At 45.0% G+C, this 17372-nt stretch overlaps 1 protein-coding gene and 1 long non-coding RNA gene across 2 annotated transcripts in view; both read left to right on the forward strand.

Moving 5' to 3' along the window:
• LOC124224495 (uncharacterized) overlaps nucleotides 1–17372 on the forward strand; it is a 160532-nt gene that overhangs the window by 48943 nt on the left and 94217 nt on the right. The gene's annotated exons all lie outside the window — the stretch shown is intronic.
• Nucleotides 5115–11864, forward strand: vvl (ventral veins lacking). The gene has a single exon (XM_046636578.1). The coding sequence runs from the start codon at nucleotides 6030–6032 to the stop codon at nucleotides 7380–7382; it is 1353 nt and encodes a 450-aa protein (XP_046492534.1). The 5' UTR covers nucleotides 5115–6029; the 3' UTR covers nucleotides 7383–11864.

Consider the following 17372-nt stretch of genomic DNA (forward strand, 5'->3'; position numbering starts at 1 on the left):
GGTGAGAACCGTCGAACCGACGACGATTCTTCCGATGATTTTACGACTGCAGAATGTCGTTTCACGCGGACGGTGTGCGATATGCTCGGTTATGTCCATCGCTTTCGCATTTATGTATCCATATTCGACGCGTTCTTGGTTTCGGGAATTCGAATTTAATCACATCCTATAAAAAAAGTAACAAATCTTAAGCAAATTACCGGGAGCAAAGAAAAAGTTCTATACTTACAAAGAACATAGCTGTGTAACGGTACGACGATTGATTTACGTATCAGATCGTGTCATCCTTTTTTTCTGAGCTTGCGTATACCGCGTTCCTGGAAATTGTTTTCCCAGCTTGAAGTCGGATGAATTGACATTGCATTACGTTCATGTACAACGTTCTGGAGAAAAAATATCGGGTCATATCGCTTTGGCTTATTTTTTATTAATTTTAAAAAGTTAACCAATTTTTACATCGTATGATGATAAATTCACCAACTCCTGATCATTTTACGAGACGGTATGAAATCCACATTTTTGTTAATTTTACTTGCTTACCATAGGTTGAGAAAAATCTTTATTAATCGGTGGGTGTGGGATCCTCAGAGGCGTTCGCCGAGGGAATAAGTTCGAAAAGTATTGACCGCGTCGAACAGAGCCGTGCCGTGCTGCCACTGCGTGGTTGGCTTTGGAAGTTGGTGGAAAGTCACGCGCCGTCTCTCGGCCGCAGGTTGTCAGGAACGGATGAATTCGTGGCAGTCCGACACCTTGCTGAGGGAAATTGTAGCTAATTTTTACGGGGCGGGACCTAGCGATGCGGCTCGTTAGGTATGGGAAACTGAAATATTCATCCCGAGTCGGAGACGGTGACCCACAATGAGGAGAACTCCTGGGCCGTCGCTCCCCTCCCTCCGACTCCCTATCGAGGAGCGTCGAGTGCATACTTCGTATTAAAATATTAAAATATTAAAATATTCATGCGCCTGGCGTAAAAACGTTTAAATGACAACAGTTAACTTTTCATTCAGCCGCGGTACCAGCAGCCCGGGGTGGCGGGAGCTTTTTTTTACGAGAGTGTGGATTCCACGGCTTCTCACTTATTCCACGACCTACGACACCCGGCACTTCCGAAAGCTCCGTCACCAAGACTTTATACACCTATGTATATGTATACATTTACATATAACATCTATATGTACGCAGATAAACTTTATTGACGAGGAACGCACGCGGTCGTTGAAATATCTTGCATTTTATTGACTTCATAAAAGCACGGCTCTGAGCCACTCTGTCATTGTCCCGTTACGCCCTGCGTTAAAAAATATAGCTACGAGGTATATTCATCGTGCCTTCGGCTCTGTATACCATAAGCTGCACCATCGTTCAACTCCGTCATGCGAATCGTCGCTCGTGCATGCAGATTGCTGCGGTGCATCTTTTACCACCAATATAGAAATTACAGGGTTCTGGGGACTTGAACTTGACTTTGGCACCTCTTTCCCATAAAGGAATTGTGACGAATCATACGCACGCGCAATTTTTAATTTACTATTTATAACGCATATATATAATAATGATAAACAAAACCGATCTTCATAAACCCTTTTGAAAGTTACATTATGATTTGTACCGTTTCATATCAGATAGCTGCGACCATCAAAATCGCTGAATTGAAAAAAATCATCAATTCCTTGACCACACCTAGATTCATGTGGCCGTAAAATATTCAAAAGGTAAATAATGTCCTTCCCAAACGGTAATTCTCTGTATGAACCATCGCGAACTTATCTTCAACCTTCGATCATAAAGCGGGTAATTTTCATTGATCCGAACAATTGAGCGGTAAAAATATATTCTACACGTGCAATTCGATATCTCGATGAATTATCACTTCGTGTAAATGCATTAGAAAATTGTATTCACACTAAAGCTGAAGAGTGTTAGGTGCTGACTATTATAGATTATTTTTCTAGATACGCGTCGCGCGGTTATGTAGATTGTAGATATATCAGCATCCGCGCAGCGCGTTCCGCTGTGGGAACCGCAGATTGCGTAGGTGCGGAATCGCAGGGCTTATTTAAACACAATATAACGATTTATAATTTTAAATAAAAGTGTTGCACTTTATTGAGCTAGTAGATAGAACCGTTATTCAGCGCTAACGGCGTTCCCCTCAACACATTGTATCGTCTTATAAAACCCGGTACTCAGCCGCAATATCTTGCGGCGTGCGATGATTTTCTCGGCTGCATAATGTTGTAGCTGTGGTGCAGGGTGCGTGTTCGCACGCGCCTTTGCGTTCCCGTTGCTATTTCAACGAATCCCGTACAGCGTTGGTGCAGAAGGTCGGCGAAATTCCATTTACGTATAATATAAACGGTAAGAACAAAGAGAAAAAAAAAAAAAATAATTCATATACATTCGTACGATGAATTTGGCACTGTAAGTATTCGTACGTCATTACTCGCGGCGCGTGAAGTATGGTTACTTCCAATCGGGCTAAATTCAGGTGCTAATCGAGCTTCGAATCAACAACGCCTTGCCCTAAACGAGCCGTACCTACCTATCCGTGCGACGCTGACAGGTCAGACACCCGAAAATCGAACCGTGTCAAAATCCATCACCTCTCCGACCTTTAGCGGTGTGAATTTTTTTTTTTTTCACAAATATTTTCGCCCCCCGAGCTTTTTCGGCTGCAGGTCCCGAGACTGGAACAGGGTGCAGGCGCAGCAGGGATGGTAGAACGGAACGCAAGGGCGGCAGGCCGAAGGAGCGGAGCGAAGAAGGGATCGAGGGGGGCAGCGGGGGGTCGGTTGAACTGTGAAAAGCAAAAAGGGCGCTTAAATTATGCAAGCAAACGTTCAGGTTGTAAAGAGCGCGCGGTCCGAAAGTGGTGACGTCGCACTCTTCGGAGGTTACGTGTAGCAGTGTATATCTACATGGCGGAAGGGCGGCGGGTGCTTTTCGGGGGGGGGAGGAGGGGGTTAAGGAAGAGGAAGGGCTGCGCCAGGGGCACCGACGTCGTCCCGACGCAGCTACCAAGCAGCTCGTTTTGTCTGCAGTTAGAGAGGCGGCAGCTAGCTACCTGTCCCCGCCGGATCCTAAGCAAATATTTCACAGCTATTCAATTCATTTTGACACAATGAGGAAACACGAATTAAATTAAACGTATCTTAGTTATGGAAAACATATCGCGCGACGTATACGCATACGTGGTATAAGGTATACGGTATATACGCTAGTCTTCGCAGGCTCCTTGCGCTGTAAGGACGACGCGGCGCGGGGGTGGAATCTAGATCAACACAGGACGCATGTTTTCACCGTTGCGTGCGGCACACAGGACGTGTTTTTTCATCGCTGAATGACGCGTTCCCCTCGTTTTCTCTTCCATTTTTGTTTTATTTTTTTTTTATCGCTTTGCTTGTTTTTTTTTCCTTCTTCTTTCGTTGTACGTATACTCGTTTTAATTGGACGGGGTTGTAACTGCATCGCATCGTCAGCTACTGGAACTCGGACGTATACCTACTCGGAGAGCGTGGTAGTCTCGCTTCGTTCAATCAACTCAATTTTGATCTCTTCGACTCCCGTACCGACGCTCGTATACATATTGTAATGATATACCATTGTACGGGATATAGTAGGTCCTCGGGAATGTTAAACTCCGAGTTGTCCAACTTCCATTGTTGCCTGATTATGCTTCATTTCAATACCCGCGTGCGATTTGAAGAGGTGTAACGACACACGTCGATTGGTCTTCCCGTAATACGATCATGTATCTACGTACATACGTACAACGTTTGACCGTGCAACGAAAACCGTCCACGGCACGACGAGCGTCGATCAAGCAGTTTTCACCGGCTTTCGAAGAACGGAATATACGAGAACGGGAAAAAGAAAAATTCAAATCTCATGCAAAGTTCGCTATACATTTTCCATCAGAGCGCGCAATTCGTGCATGAATTTTATTTGGCGAAAGAAACGTAGGCAGCTATGTCCACACGTTTGGCAGAGAGTGTCGCGATAAGATTCAACACTCAATTACCCACATTTTTCTGATCCCGCGAATACACCTGAAGTCCATACAAAGTGATCATTTTCGTCCGACATAAGCCGCAGCCTGTTGCACGCTCGACGGAACGTATGCAAACCATGTCCCATAAAATACCGTAGCTGTACATACATCCCTCTGGTTCCCCTCGCCGCGACGCGAGTCTAACAATGTGCGACAGGTATCGGTATTATGACGATTCGTTCGAACTGTTTGTAATTCCGTGGTAAGGTCAGCGGCGGCAGCGTTATGCGGTCGAAACGAGTCCGGTGCTCCGGTGTACCATCCAAGGTACGGCGTACTCTCTGGATATTCAGAAGTCGGCACGTACAGTGCCAACGGGATTCTACGAGCTAGTGCATAATACGGCTACCTGTAGCTTGCATTTGAATTCACACGCGTACCCGCATGTCTGACATATTCGAAACTGCGCGCAGATTCGCGATTAGAACATCTATCTCCACCTACCGTTGAATTACGCTCTGTTTGTCGGAGAGAAGAATCATGAAGACTGATCGATCGTCACACCGATGGTATCGCAATTAACAATCCGTCGAACCGGTGTATACATACCCCAGCGTTATTAACCGTACAATTATACCTGTTGCGTTGAGAAATTATGGTACGAGAATGGTTCAAACTGTTATACAATTTGCACTTATTGTGCAAAGAAGAAGAGAAAAACGCGATAGGTGGAGAGAACGCAGCTAGGGAACAAGTATCCGCGAAACGGACCGCAAGGCAACGCAACGAAACGGCGTCGACGAAGACGAGCGGTAGCCGCAACAGCAGCAGCGGCAGCAGCGGCAACGGCAACGACGGCTGAACGGCAGGAGCGGCAGGAACACGAGCTCGAGCCGAAGGCACAAAGGCGAGGGGTATCGCATTGACACTGGGACCCGAGAGGGGAATCCGGCCGGTGGTGGGGGCAGCGTCGTGGGACGGGGCAGCGTCGGCCGCGCCCACCGTGACGTAGCGTCGACGGCCACCTTGCCTAGCGGACCAATGGCGAGGGGCGGCGTGCAGGGTGGGGGTAATTTGAGAGCGACCGCGCGCAGGTCTCGGTCCGCCGGTGGAACTTCGGGGACCCTTGCTCGAGCCGGGCACAGGCAGTCAGTTGCTCTCAGCTACGACATGCATAACGCATGAGAGCGATATCTCTCTGTCACGAGCGACGCAGCGTACGGAGATCTCTCGGCAGCACTAACCCTCAGGTTCGAAACTGTATCGTGTCCGGGACGCGGTTTAGTGTGATCTTGTTCTTAATGCGTGTTATCGCGGTGTGCGCTCCTTGCGGTATCAGGTTTCACGGCCCGTTAAGGGCTCGACAAAACCGACCTGTGCCCAGGGACCGAATGTAGAACGCCGTGTGCCGCCCCCCGGGACGCTGGACACTCTGCCCGCGGACTCTCCGACCATTGACGGAAAGTATACGTCGGAGGAAAGTGTGACGTTTTATCGTCCCCGCGTACACGGATTTATACTCTGTCGGACTATATAACGCGTAACGAGGAAATATGGACTCTCCGTGTGTAACCTGGATTGTGCAGTATAATCGTTACAAAGTGCGACCCGATTACGGTGTCGCTCGACGGTGATTTTAACGCCCGTTTATCGACACTACGATCGCTTCCATCGTCCACGGTTGTGCGGTAGGGAGAGAGAGAGAGAGACCTTATCTTCACCGCCGCCCGAAGATCACGGATTAAACAAGCAACGCCCGGGTGAACGAACCCCAAGGTGCGCGACAACCCCGAAACCAACCACGAGCCGTCCGTTCGTCCTCCGTTCCCCTGTTCGAACAGCGATAACAGAGTCCAGGAGCGAGGGCAACGGGACCGTGTCGGTCTCGCTCGGCCGGCGCGAGTGCAGGAGGGTGGAAGAGGGTGGCATCCGTCGAGGAGTCGAAGAGAGGCGAAAACGAGGTCCCAGGACCTTAGGCGAAAGCGGTGAAGAAGGGTGGCAGGGCCTCGCCACCAGGGCCGGTAGGTTGGAGTAGATGGCTGCTACCACGTACATGCCTGTTAGTAGCGCAGTGTCAGCTGAGCTGGATGGTGGTTCCGGATCCGGGATCGGGATGAACATCGCAGTGGGTGGCTACTCCTCGGGTTCGCCCCGCAGCGCCGCCGACGCCGGGGAGATGAAATACATGCCGGCGCCTCAGCACCACCATCATCACCACCATCACCACCAGGTCTCGTCCTCGCCGACGCCTAACGGTCTCTCGCATCCCGCGAGCCTCAGCTCGGCGAACCCCTGGGTCAGCCTCCAGCCCGGAAGCGATCCTTGGGCGGCGTCGATGGGGATGCACCACACCTCGCACCACTCCCATCACCACCCTCACCAGGCGAACGCGAGCCTCGACGTGAAGCCCTTGGCCGCGGCCTCCGCCAACGACTCCGTCCAAGGGATGCACCATCGGGGTCCTCACCAGTCGCCGGGGATGGCCTCGCCGCACTCTTGGCACGCGCCCGTCGTTCCCTCGGCCCATTACAACCCCAGCGGCGGGGCCGCGTCGCCGACTACCCTCCAGCAGTACCACGCCGCGATGAACGGCATGCTGCACCAGCACCCCCATCAGCACCCGCACCAGCTTCACAATCATCAAGCGGGACTTCCGCATCATTTACGGGACGCCCACAATCACAGTCCACCCACGGGGCATCCCCTTCATCCCGGCCATCCGCTCGACAGGGATCACAGCGCCGGCGAGGAGGACACGCCGACATCCGACGACCTCGAGGCATTCGCCAAACAGTTCAAACAGAGGAGGATCAAGCTCGGGTTCACCCAGGCCGACGTCGGCCTCGCGCTGGGTACGCTCTACGGCAACGTGTTCTCCCAAACGACGATATGCAGGTTCGAGGCGCTGCAGTTGTCCTTCAAGAACATGTGCAAGCTGAAACCTCTGCTGCAGAAGTGGCTCGAGGAGGCCGACTCGACGACGGGCTCGCCGACGAGCATCGACAAGATCGCCGCCCAGGGTAGAAAGCGGAAAAAGCGGACGTCGATCGAGGTTTCGGTAAAGGGAGCCCTCGAGCAGCACTTTCACAAACAGCCGAAGCCGTCGGCTCAGGAGATAACCTCGCTGGCCGACAGTCTCCAGCTGGAGAAGGAAGTTGTCAGGGTGTGGTTCTGCAATCGACGGCAAAAGGAGAAGCGGATGACGCCGCCGAACACCCTTGGCGACGGCATGATGGAGGGAATGCCACCCGGGCACCAAGGCCAGGGCGGCATCCACCAGGGCTACCATCCCCAGGATCATCTTCACGGATCACCGATGGGCCACAGTCACAGTCCCCCGATGCTCAGCCCTCAGGGCCTTACGGCACATTCCCTTACGGCCCACTAGCGTTCGCCGGGGCCTTCTCCACTAGGCCTTGCTATAACCTCGCAGGCGAACTCTTCGTCCGAAGGGCTTCCGCCGTTTTATCATCACTACCTTCAGGCGCGCACGAGCTACTCCACTTCGTAGCTGGTGCAGCAGTCGCGTTACTTTGAGGGGTGTGAATTATGGACAAACACATGAATCACGGTGATTTTTATGATAAAAGAAAGAAAAAAAGAACGGGTTATAGAGCCAAGGCCAGCCAAGTACGGCGGGAAGGCTATCTATTTGTACCAAAACTTTGAAAGTGCTACGTCGGATCCGGTATCCACACCGTTACAATGACGTCGTCGAGTCAACCTCGCGTACGTCGGGTTCGTTCGTTCGTTCGTTCGTTCTGTTGTGTGATAAATAAATTATTATTGTTGGTGAAACTTTAAATTGAATCGCTAGTTCGCTAAATTTCATCAAGGAATAACTAGCCTTTGGACTCTGGTAATCGTGGTGACGTGGTGATATGTACATATTTTTTTCCTATCAATTTCCTCTTTCGTAAATCGTACCAGTTACCGCAATCTTTTAACGAGAGAAATATTAAAAACAAAAAAGATAATGCAATGTACGGAAATTGAATTATTATACTTATACCGTCGTTTGTGTACGTTAAACCTCCGGTGAAAAAAAAGTTCGTCAGCAACACTGTTCGCGAAGTTATGGTTTAAATTGTGCAAATAATGAAAGAGAAAAGAAAGCCTCGTTTCATAACATAGTTGAAAAAAATATTTCTGTACAATACTTTTTATCCCGTCGAGACAGAGTTCACAGTTATTTTATTTTATTTTTTTTTTTTTGATTTGTCAATTCTTTTACGTTTCACTAATACATTGACAATGAGAGTGATGTCGTTGATGTCGACGGTCGTCATTGTTTGTTGCGTGGAAAATCAGTGCCGCGTGGACGCTTGTTTGAACGTTATGTTGAATGAATAACGTTATACATATATAACAATAAAAACTAATAGTAAAACTAAAAGAGAGCGAGAGAGATGAGAAGAAGAGAAAAGAAACTAGAGAAAGACTCTTGGATGTTGAAGAGCACGGTAAATAATGAAACATTATATTTCGTGAGTGCGAGAGTGGGTGCGAGCTTTATATAAGGATCGAGGATTCAGGATCCAGAAGGTAACAATTCTGGATTCTGGACTCTGGATGTGGAGGCTCGAATGTCGTTTTAAAGTACGTAGGAGTGCCGCCGGGGTTTGCCTACACGGGCAAACCGACCGGCCAATGATGTAATATAAGTAAATATGGACTGTAAATAACGTACCACATAAAACTAATAAGTTAAGTGAGCATGCGTCGCGCGTCGCGAGGGAGAAAGAGAGGGATAGAGAAAAAGATAGAGGAGCGAGAGAGAGAGAGAGTGTGTGCGAGAGTGAGAGAGAGAGAAAAAGAGAGAAAAGAAGGATAATAATAATAATAATAATCATATTAAGACAAGAAAAGAAAGGAAAAGACAAAAGACGAGCGACTTAGCGACCCCCTCCCACGAAAACCCCTTCTGTATAAAGTAAGTATAGAAAATATAACAAAGATGTCGAAAGATTCTAGAAATATTATTATTAACATTTTATTATTCTATACTCTCGGGATACATAGTGCAAAATGAGATTTCAACGCGTGCTCAAAACACAATCTTTCTCTAACGCAAACTTATTTCTTATCCGGCATTTTTTCCCCCTCCCCCTTCGTTCATCGGATAAATACTGCGGTACTGATACCGACGACACAGACAAACTGAAAGAAATAAAAAATAACACAAGATAGAATAAATTTCAATTAGTTTCGATTGACGGTGTTTAAGTATTGCATTTGATTCATTGCAAATTCAACGTGTGGCAAGAAGGGAAGGATACACTCCGATAATTCTCTTCATGATAAATTTGATAATTTCAGACAGAACCGTTGCATCCCGGTTCCGTCGCCGCTGGTACAGGTTTACGGTCCAAGTGAAAACGTTTTCTTCCTTTTTCATTTGACTGTTTTTTTTTTTTCTTTTACTTCTTCTTCACTTTTTCGCTGTTTTGAAACACGACAACACGTCTCAGTCACGTTTCGAGGCTGGACCAGCTATTAGCACTTCCCACGAACTCAGGTGCGCACCCGACTAGGTATATAATATATTTACGTACCTGCGCATGATAATAACCGATATTCTTCGGTGAAATACGCGAGGAAAATACACGTCTTGTCGTCTCGCTTTGCACTCTTGTTCCAAGAAACCATATTATATTTGTGTAATATTAATATTATTTTATTTTTGAGTTATTGCAAAGTAAACAAAACGAAAAAAAAAATCACAAAAAAAAAATAAAAAACAAAAACGCATCGGTTCTCTGAATTCTGTACATATTAGAATTATTGTGTAACATATATGAAAAAAAAAAAAAACGTGAAATGTGAAGTCCTGTTGACGGTAGTGTAACTATTCGAAGATTTAATGAAAATGACGACAAATGAGAAAAAAGAAGCAAAAAAAAGAAAACGTAAAAAAAAAAGAAAAAAATTGTTTTAATAGGGCGGTGGAATGCGCGATTTTAGTTTTTATTTTTATGTTTTGTGTTATTGTACGCGTGGCGTTTGGTTCTTCTGATCGTCAGGGTTTGGATTCTCGTAATCGAAACTATATACATAAATTTATACCTGTATAATTTGTTGGGATTTAACTGTATATCGTTGGTAGTGAAGTTATTTATTCGTTTCACCCCGTGTCTCGTTCTTAAATGGAAAGAAACGTGGTATGTGCATACATACATTCGTGCATGCATTGTTCGTTTGAAAGAATGTTGTATCGACTAACTTTTTCCACAAATATCCTCTTTTTTTCCATCTTACGTGCAGAGCGAATCGCAAGTTCACTCTCAAAGTGTCAAAGTGTAAAAGCAGGCTTTGAAAATTTCAAACAACGTGATCGTGATATTGTAAGGTTAATAATTGTTGTTTTTATCTGCGAGGTTATAAACCGATCCTGTATGCATAGGTAAATATATATGTATATTTATATATATATATATATATACTATGTACGAAAATGTTGTGATACGTATACGAGAAGAAGAGACCGCGCGATAGAGAGAAAGAGAGTGACAGAGTGAGTGAGTGAGTGAGAGAGAAAGAGAGAGTGAGAGCTTCTTGCAACATTCGATCGAACTACATTGTGCTAAATTTATTATTCGTCCATATTATGTATGTGCAGTAAATGGGGAAGATGTGTTGCATGGTGGTGGGTGGCATGTGAAGACCGGACTCTGAAAGATTGGAGGAACCAAACGCTTTATTGAAGGGAATAATTGAATTTAACAAAAAAAGAAGACGAATTGTATAACGAAAACGTGGTAGAGAACTTATTAACCAATGGAGAGAAACCATGGCCCCCCAATCAAACCTAATCTTAAAGAAAAATTTATCTAATTATTATTAAAAGTAAAGAAACATTGTAATATTTTTGTTTATATTATTGTGAGAAATGATTAAGAAGAAATAAGGGAAAAAAATGATGAGAAAAGAAAATTGCAAACGTATTGTGAAGCAGTCGATCGTTCGTTATAATATTATTGCATACTTTGGTTTTTGTTATTTTAATGAAACGTGTGTGGCAGAGAGTGTGGAGGAATGCGAATATGTAATTGGATGCGAAATAAAGTGAATGCGATTATAGCTAATAGGAGCCGTACTGTTGTTTGTAAATAAATAAATGAAAAAAAAAAAAATACTAATGGAAAAATACAATAAATGAATATGTAATTAAAGTTGTAAACATATTTGACAAATTGAAGAGTTTAATTGAAATAAGTCGGTTCGCCCAAATGTCTACGTCATGGCAACTAACATTCCTATACATACAATATTGTGTAATACCGAGCTCCAGTCACGTAAAAGTAGAGAGGACCAAAAAATCAATCGAACTTGCGAACGAAGAGAAACGTCTGAAACACAGCGGGCGATGTGATTCGATACGAAATGAAAACTTTGATATGGATCGATCTAGTCGGATATTATATACACGTAGCTTTGCGTTTCTGCCTTAGAGGCAAATTTCGCAGGGGTGCAGGGGGGTATTTGCAATTTTCGTTGAAACTGAATCGAGACCACAAACATGTGACACAGGCTTCCTATAACTATAAGTCAAGTTTGAAGTCGCGTCGCAAGGTTTATAGGTAGATATAGATCAGGCAATAGCCTCGAGGCGTTGTTTAGCGTGACACGAGAGGAGTTTTAAAAAGTAAAAAATATACATTTCGGTACTAAAATTACAGCCTTATTAAAATGATTGAACTCTTCAATTTAACGTATAGAGACCCGCCCCGCAAAAAATCGCACGGCCGAAAGAAATATTCCCTAACCCCCCGCCCCTGTATATTATTATATTAAAAATAACTACTTATATACTTAAACGTAAAGATAATAAAAAGTTGAAAATAAAAATAATAAAAAAAAAAAAAAAAAAGTCGAACCGGCGAGTACCAACGTTTTGTTAGAATGACAGAAACTAAATTACTACTGAATTTTAATTAATAAACGAGATGAAAGTATACAATAATCAACGGCTTTCGGTGGCTTTTTTCCCAACACATTTTCCGAAGTCCTCATCACCTCGCGTATTTATATATCTTAACACTCTCACTTTCAAATTAACATTCAAGTTTTAATCGAGCTCAAAAATCCCGCCGAAAATTCAAATTATTTATAACGATGCATTGGCAAGATAGCAGTTTCGTCTGCTCAGAGTTTTTTGAAATTATTCGTTATCTATTTTTGAGTTTAAGCTGAAGACACGAATTAATTCCAAATCTCTCGGAACGAAATGCAACGACGTCGCGGACTGCAACCTTTCGCTATTTCACCAAGGTTTCTCTATAGCTCGAAAATTTCTGTGTATCGTTACTATAAGAAACTCACGTTGCGAAATCTTGCGACATCTCTACGGTTGATGAGATTTATTTTGTTAAAAAAAAAAGGTGCGTGATTGCTGATATAACTATTGGGCCAATCACAGCGCATGACAAACGCTGATAGCCGTATGTAAGAAGAGGGAGAAAATACCTCTATCAAATATACAAATTTGTGTATTGTGAATTGACGGTACATGGAGTGTGATTTATTAGCATACACGGTGGTCCCAGAGGCTGGAAACCTGTTTTATTCGGAAAGTCAGGGCACTTTTTGTTGAAAATCGTATGTTGGAATATTTTTCGATAATTCGTCGTATGCGAGATATAGAAAATAACCGGTACCCAGATCTTCATTAATCGCCGAACCTGACAAGTTTTGCCATCGATAGACGAGTCGAAGAACCCGGTGCACTGCGTGGCTGGCGAATTATTGTGCGAAATTCACGGAAGATTGTTTGCACTGTGAAAACATCCGCGAGAACGGAACGCCTCGGCAAACATACGACGAGAGGCGGGTTCCCCACATTAATTACATTATCTGGTTACATACGTGTTCCTCCGTTGTTGCAGAGCCGCGCGGTTCTCGGGATGCTTGTATAAATGCGTACAGGGGATGTTATTAGAGCACGCGTGCTACCGTCCGTATATACAAAGTACTCAATCCACACAATGAGCAGACTGCACGCGTGTTCGCCTCTGCGTGTTGTGAACGAGGATGACTTGGTCCGGTTCGTCCGACGGTACCGGACGCGTGTAAAGTGCGTCTAATTGTAGCAAACGTGGTTATAAACTATTGAGGCGACGGGTACCTCGTATAGGCGGGGTGTAAGAAGAAATTGAACGAACGTCGAAGATTGAGTCGTAAAACCGTCACGTTCCACACGCGAATGGATTCCTACCGTTGGTTATTATTACCTGGTGGCGTGAATTAGAGGAGCGATTACAATTAATTTGCATCTCCTTTCCGTGTCTACGGCTGTTGCTTCTGCTCTCTTATACGCATATAGCTGTTACACGTATGCATGTATATATCTATATAAATTATTTGAAAACTTGATTAGACCACGCGCATCGTAATCGATATTCATTTACAGATGGACGGAAATTTGTAATACATTTACACTTGTATTATGCTCCAAGAACTTAATTCCTTCTCAACACGACATTTTGTATTATATTATATGCATATAATACATGCGTGTATACATATTATTGCACCCGTATCAACGATTTCGAAATTAAGTTACGCCTGATTAATTTATCCTTCAAGATGTTTGACCACTCACATGCGCAACCGTCTGATCGATTTCACGATCATTCGCTTATAAACGACTATCATACATCAATTTCGCGAACTTCGGTACGAAATTGCGCGCTGTATAAATGTTTTAAACTAAAAAATTTTATCAATCTGCCATGTATGTCATTCGATTGCGCGATTTCAGTACGAAAACCGCGCGGTTTAAGTTAGTAATTTTAACGTAACGAAAGCTTGAAAAATTTCAGTTGCGCAAAACTTGTACGAAATGATTTTTATTCGTTCGAATTTGCATAGCAAAACACGAGTATCTTTTGCTCGATGCAATTTTTACTCATACCGAATTGCGGACAGAATTGCAATGAAACGATCAGTTTCAACCTCACGTGAAATCAGGTCCGATGTCGCTCTCCTCGTTCTTCAATAGTTTAACAACCGTTCGAAACAGTCGGCACGCGGTACAATAATCGCGGTTTAGATCGGAACTAATCGACCACCTCGCGTACCGAGGGTCTCAGGGCAAACATCGGATACTTTGCGTCGTCGGCACGGCGGGCCGTCTAATAGCTGCGAGAAAAATTAGAAAGGAGAAACAGAAAAGCGTGAAAGCCAGGTGCTGCGGTCGGCAGAAACGGTCATACGCCGTCTCTTCTCCGGCTTTCTTTCACCCCATACGCCACACGCATGGAGATCACCTACACATCTAGACGCAGAGGGGTGGATGCACCGGTACGTGACAACCGCGATGGTTAGGGGCGCGCGGCTGTTTGCCGGGTTCGCGGGGGGCGGAGGGACCGTCAAAGGATTCGGGGGCGTGGGGGCAGCGTCGCGGCGTCGGTGGGGGTGGTGGACGAGCCGAATCTGCGCCTGCGCCGATCGTCTGCGGGGGTAGATTCTCGGCATGCGCCGTAGGGGGCTCGACATTCATCCGTCCGTAGGGCGCAGGGTGGGCATAGACGTTTTCTTCGCACCTATATCTGTACACCGAGGTCGTTATTACGGCTATCACGCCTCGGTCAATGTATCGGCCAATGGGCTTGCATGTACGCGCCACTCGCTGTGAGAACGCGTGCGGTACGCCGGATACGCCGATTTTGATTTCCGCGCTTTCGCAATTGATTCGCGTGACCAATTCGCGCTGGCTCTTGCCGCGGGCGTGTTGACGATAAAAAATAAATATACGAATGAAATAATACCGTCAGGCGTTGTCGGCTTACCCACGTCTCCGGACAGCTTGACACGAACTGTATTATATGGAAGGCGACTCTTCGCGCATTCTGGTTCTGTGGCGAAAATTTACTCCTATCCGGATATCATATTTCACCGTCGTGCTATGGGGGCGCGAATTTACGTTGATCTGATCGTTTGACTAGTATCGCGGGAAAATGTTATTATGTACGTGTATAACGTTTATGCGAAATCGATAGGTAATCTGTTTTTCTCACAGCTACGAATATAGGCGTCACATGAAGAGTGCGATCACGCTGCGCGGGGGAACGGATTTGACGAAATCCGAAAAACCGGTTTACTCGGTTTTTTGATCTTTATTATGTGAGGTCTTCTTTATTCTCGTAATAATGCCGGGAATTAAGTGAACAATTACGGTGGTGTATAACGAATGAGAGTGTTTTCTTCATTAAAGTCAACCATTAATTATTTGATCGCAATTATATCCTTGGGATCATTTGGAAGAATGCGAAATCGTTTTATATAATATCCGAAGTAAGTCAATATTCGTCACACACGGCATTTATATGTATGCACATACACACACATATACACCGGGGAAATGTATGCATATTTATACTGCAATGATTCTAATCGTCCGAATTAAGGTATTTATTCGTTTCGAAGTTATTTATACAACTTAATTTAAATATGTGCGAATTCTTCGCATGGTGCTAAAATAACGTGGACTTATTATCCATTTCACGGTTTACATATATATATATACCTTTATTTTTCTCAACTAAATTCTCTTCTCTTTGCCGTGTACGCGAAATCGGTTGATGAATACGATTAATCCGGACAATCTGCACGTCGATGCAGCAATATTTTTCCTTGCGACACGAGCTGTATCTTAAGGTCTTACAATCTTGGTAATCGCGTCATATCGGTATCGGCTTCGGTCCAAATACTCACAGTAGCTCGACTATGTTTTTCAAGTTTATCGATAAACTGGACGCTGAATATTTTCGCGAACGGGGAATGAAAACTCACTGTGCATAATACTTTATCTGCACTCTTCGACTACCGGAACGATGAATCAATCTAAAAATAATTATCACGCGTATATCAATCGTGTGTAATAAAATTGTTCAGATATTAGAATACACGAAAATATAGATAAACGACGTCAAAACGATACCGATTGCAACTAAAAATAGATGCTTCAGAGCTCGATGTATTACATTGACGAAAAAAATACTCCGTAAATATATTGAAACATGGTGTTTTCCATCGTTGTTCGACAAGCATAAAGTATTCTTCTACACGTGTATACATAACACGTCTACCAATGCAGACATTGATATTCAAACAAATCATTCCTCCGAGTATTACGTGTGTTACACATTCTGTAATAGTGAGCGAATGGATATTTAGCGAATCGGAGAAACATATCTAAGCTTTTCATTATCATACCGCGAAGCGGCGAGAGGTGCTTAGTAATACCAAAGTCTCAGCACATTCGGAGTGTGGGTGTCCGCACCTTATCCTCGGTCAGGTATAACAATAATACGGGGGGTGTACATTGTGCGTACGATGCGTTGCAGCGCGCGCATTCCTGCCTAGGCAACGTAACTGCATTCGACACAAAGTGTATTATATACCCACCCCGCAAGGGACGCACAGGTACGGATGCGTGCATATAGAGAGCAGTTATCCTCTTGCGCGTCCAAGTTAGCCTGCGGAGCTAAAGCAGAGGCAGTGAGTACGAAGTAGAGGTTGTCGTCGGCGCTGTATAGCTGCCGGATTGCCGAGTGACGTCAGTGCACCGGAAATGGAATGTAGGTAGCGGTGCTTATTAAGCTTCGGCGAGAGAGAGAGTGAGTGAGTCGAAGAGAAGACACGAGAGAGAAGGACGAGGTTCAATTGTTTCCTCCGCACACGCGCTGCTCGAGCGCCTACCGAGGTATTCGTACAAGTCCGTACGTACGCCTGCCTGTAAGGTGCATGCGTGTACGCACGTGCATACCCACACACACCGTCGAATTGTCAGCTCCGTCAGTTCCCGTCGGTTCGTCGGTACCGCCACTGTTGTACGGTACTATACGTCCCTAGTGTGGGCATCGGCTATTAAATCAATGCGGTGGTGTCAGCATCTTTTCACGCCTCGCTAATATGGTCGTCTAGCTCGACTCGAATGTAGTCGCCTTTTAGACGCGGTCCCTCGTCTCGGATGCGACTCGCGGACTTATCGCCGCACGGAATATTGCAGATTTTGTCACTAAATTATTTCGCAGTGCGGCGGAGAGTACGTTTTGTAACATAGAGTCCTGTCTGGGATCCTTAAGAGTTGAGTCTGGTTTTTGTTGTTTTTTTTTTTTATTTTTAATTTCTTTTTTATAGATATAAAATCCAACCCCGGCACCTCAAAAGTCGCAGAGACTAACGTGCAGCAACGTTAAACGATTTTGTATTTCAGAAGAAAATGATTTTAATCTCAAGATTACCACTTCAGCTTGGCACTTTTTTTTTCTTTTTATTCTAAATCACATCCAAAGAAGCTGGTCTCGTAAATCAACTACCGCAGTCATGCTAATCGGCTACGAATTTGTTTTCTTCATTTTTATTCGGCTGGACG

This window comes from Neodiprion pinetum, chromosome 1 (genome assembly GCF_021155775.2).
Source record: "Neodiprion pinetum isolate iyNeoPine1 chromosome 1, iyNeoPine1.2, whole genome shotgun sequence".
In the NCBI taxonomy this organism is placed as follows: Eukaryota; Metazoa; Arthropoda; class Insecta; order Hymenoptera; family Diprionidae; genus Neodiprion; species Neodiprion pinetum.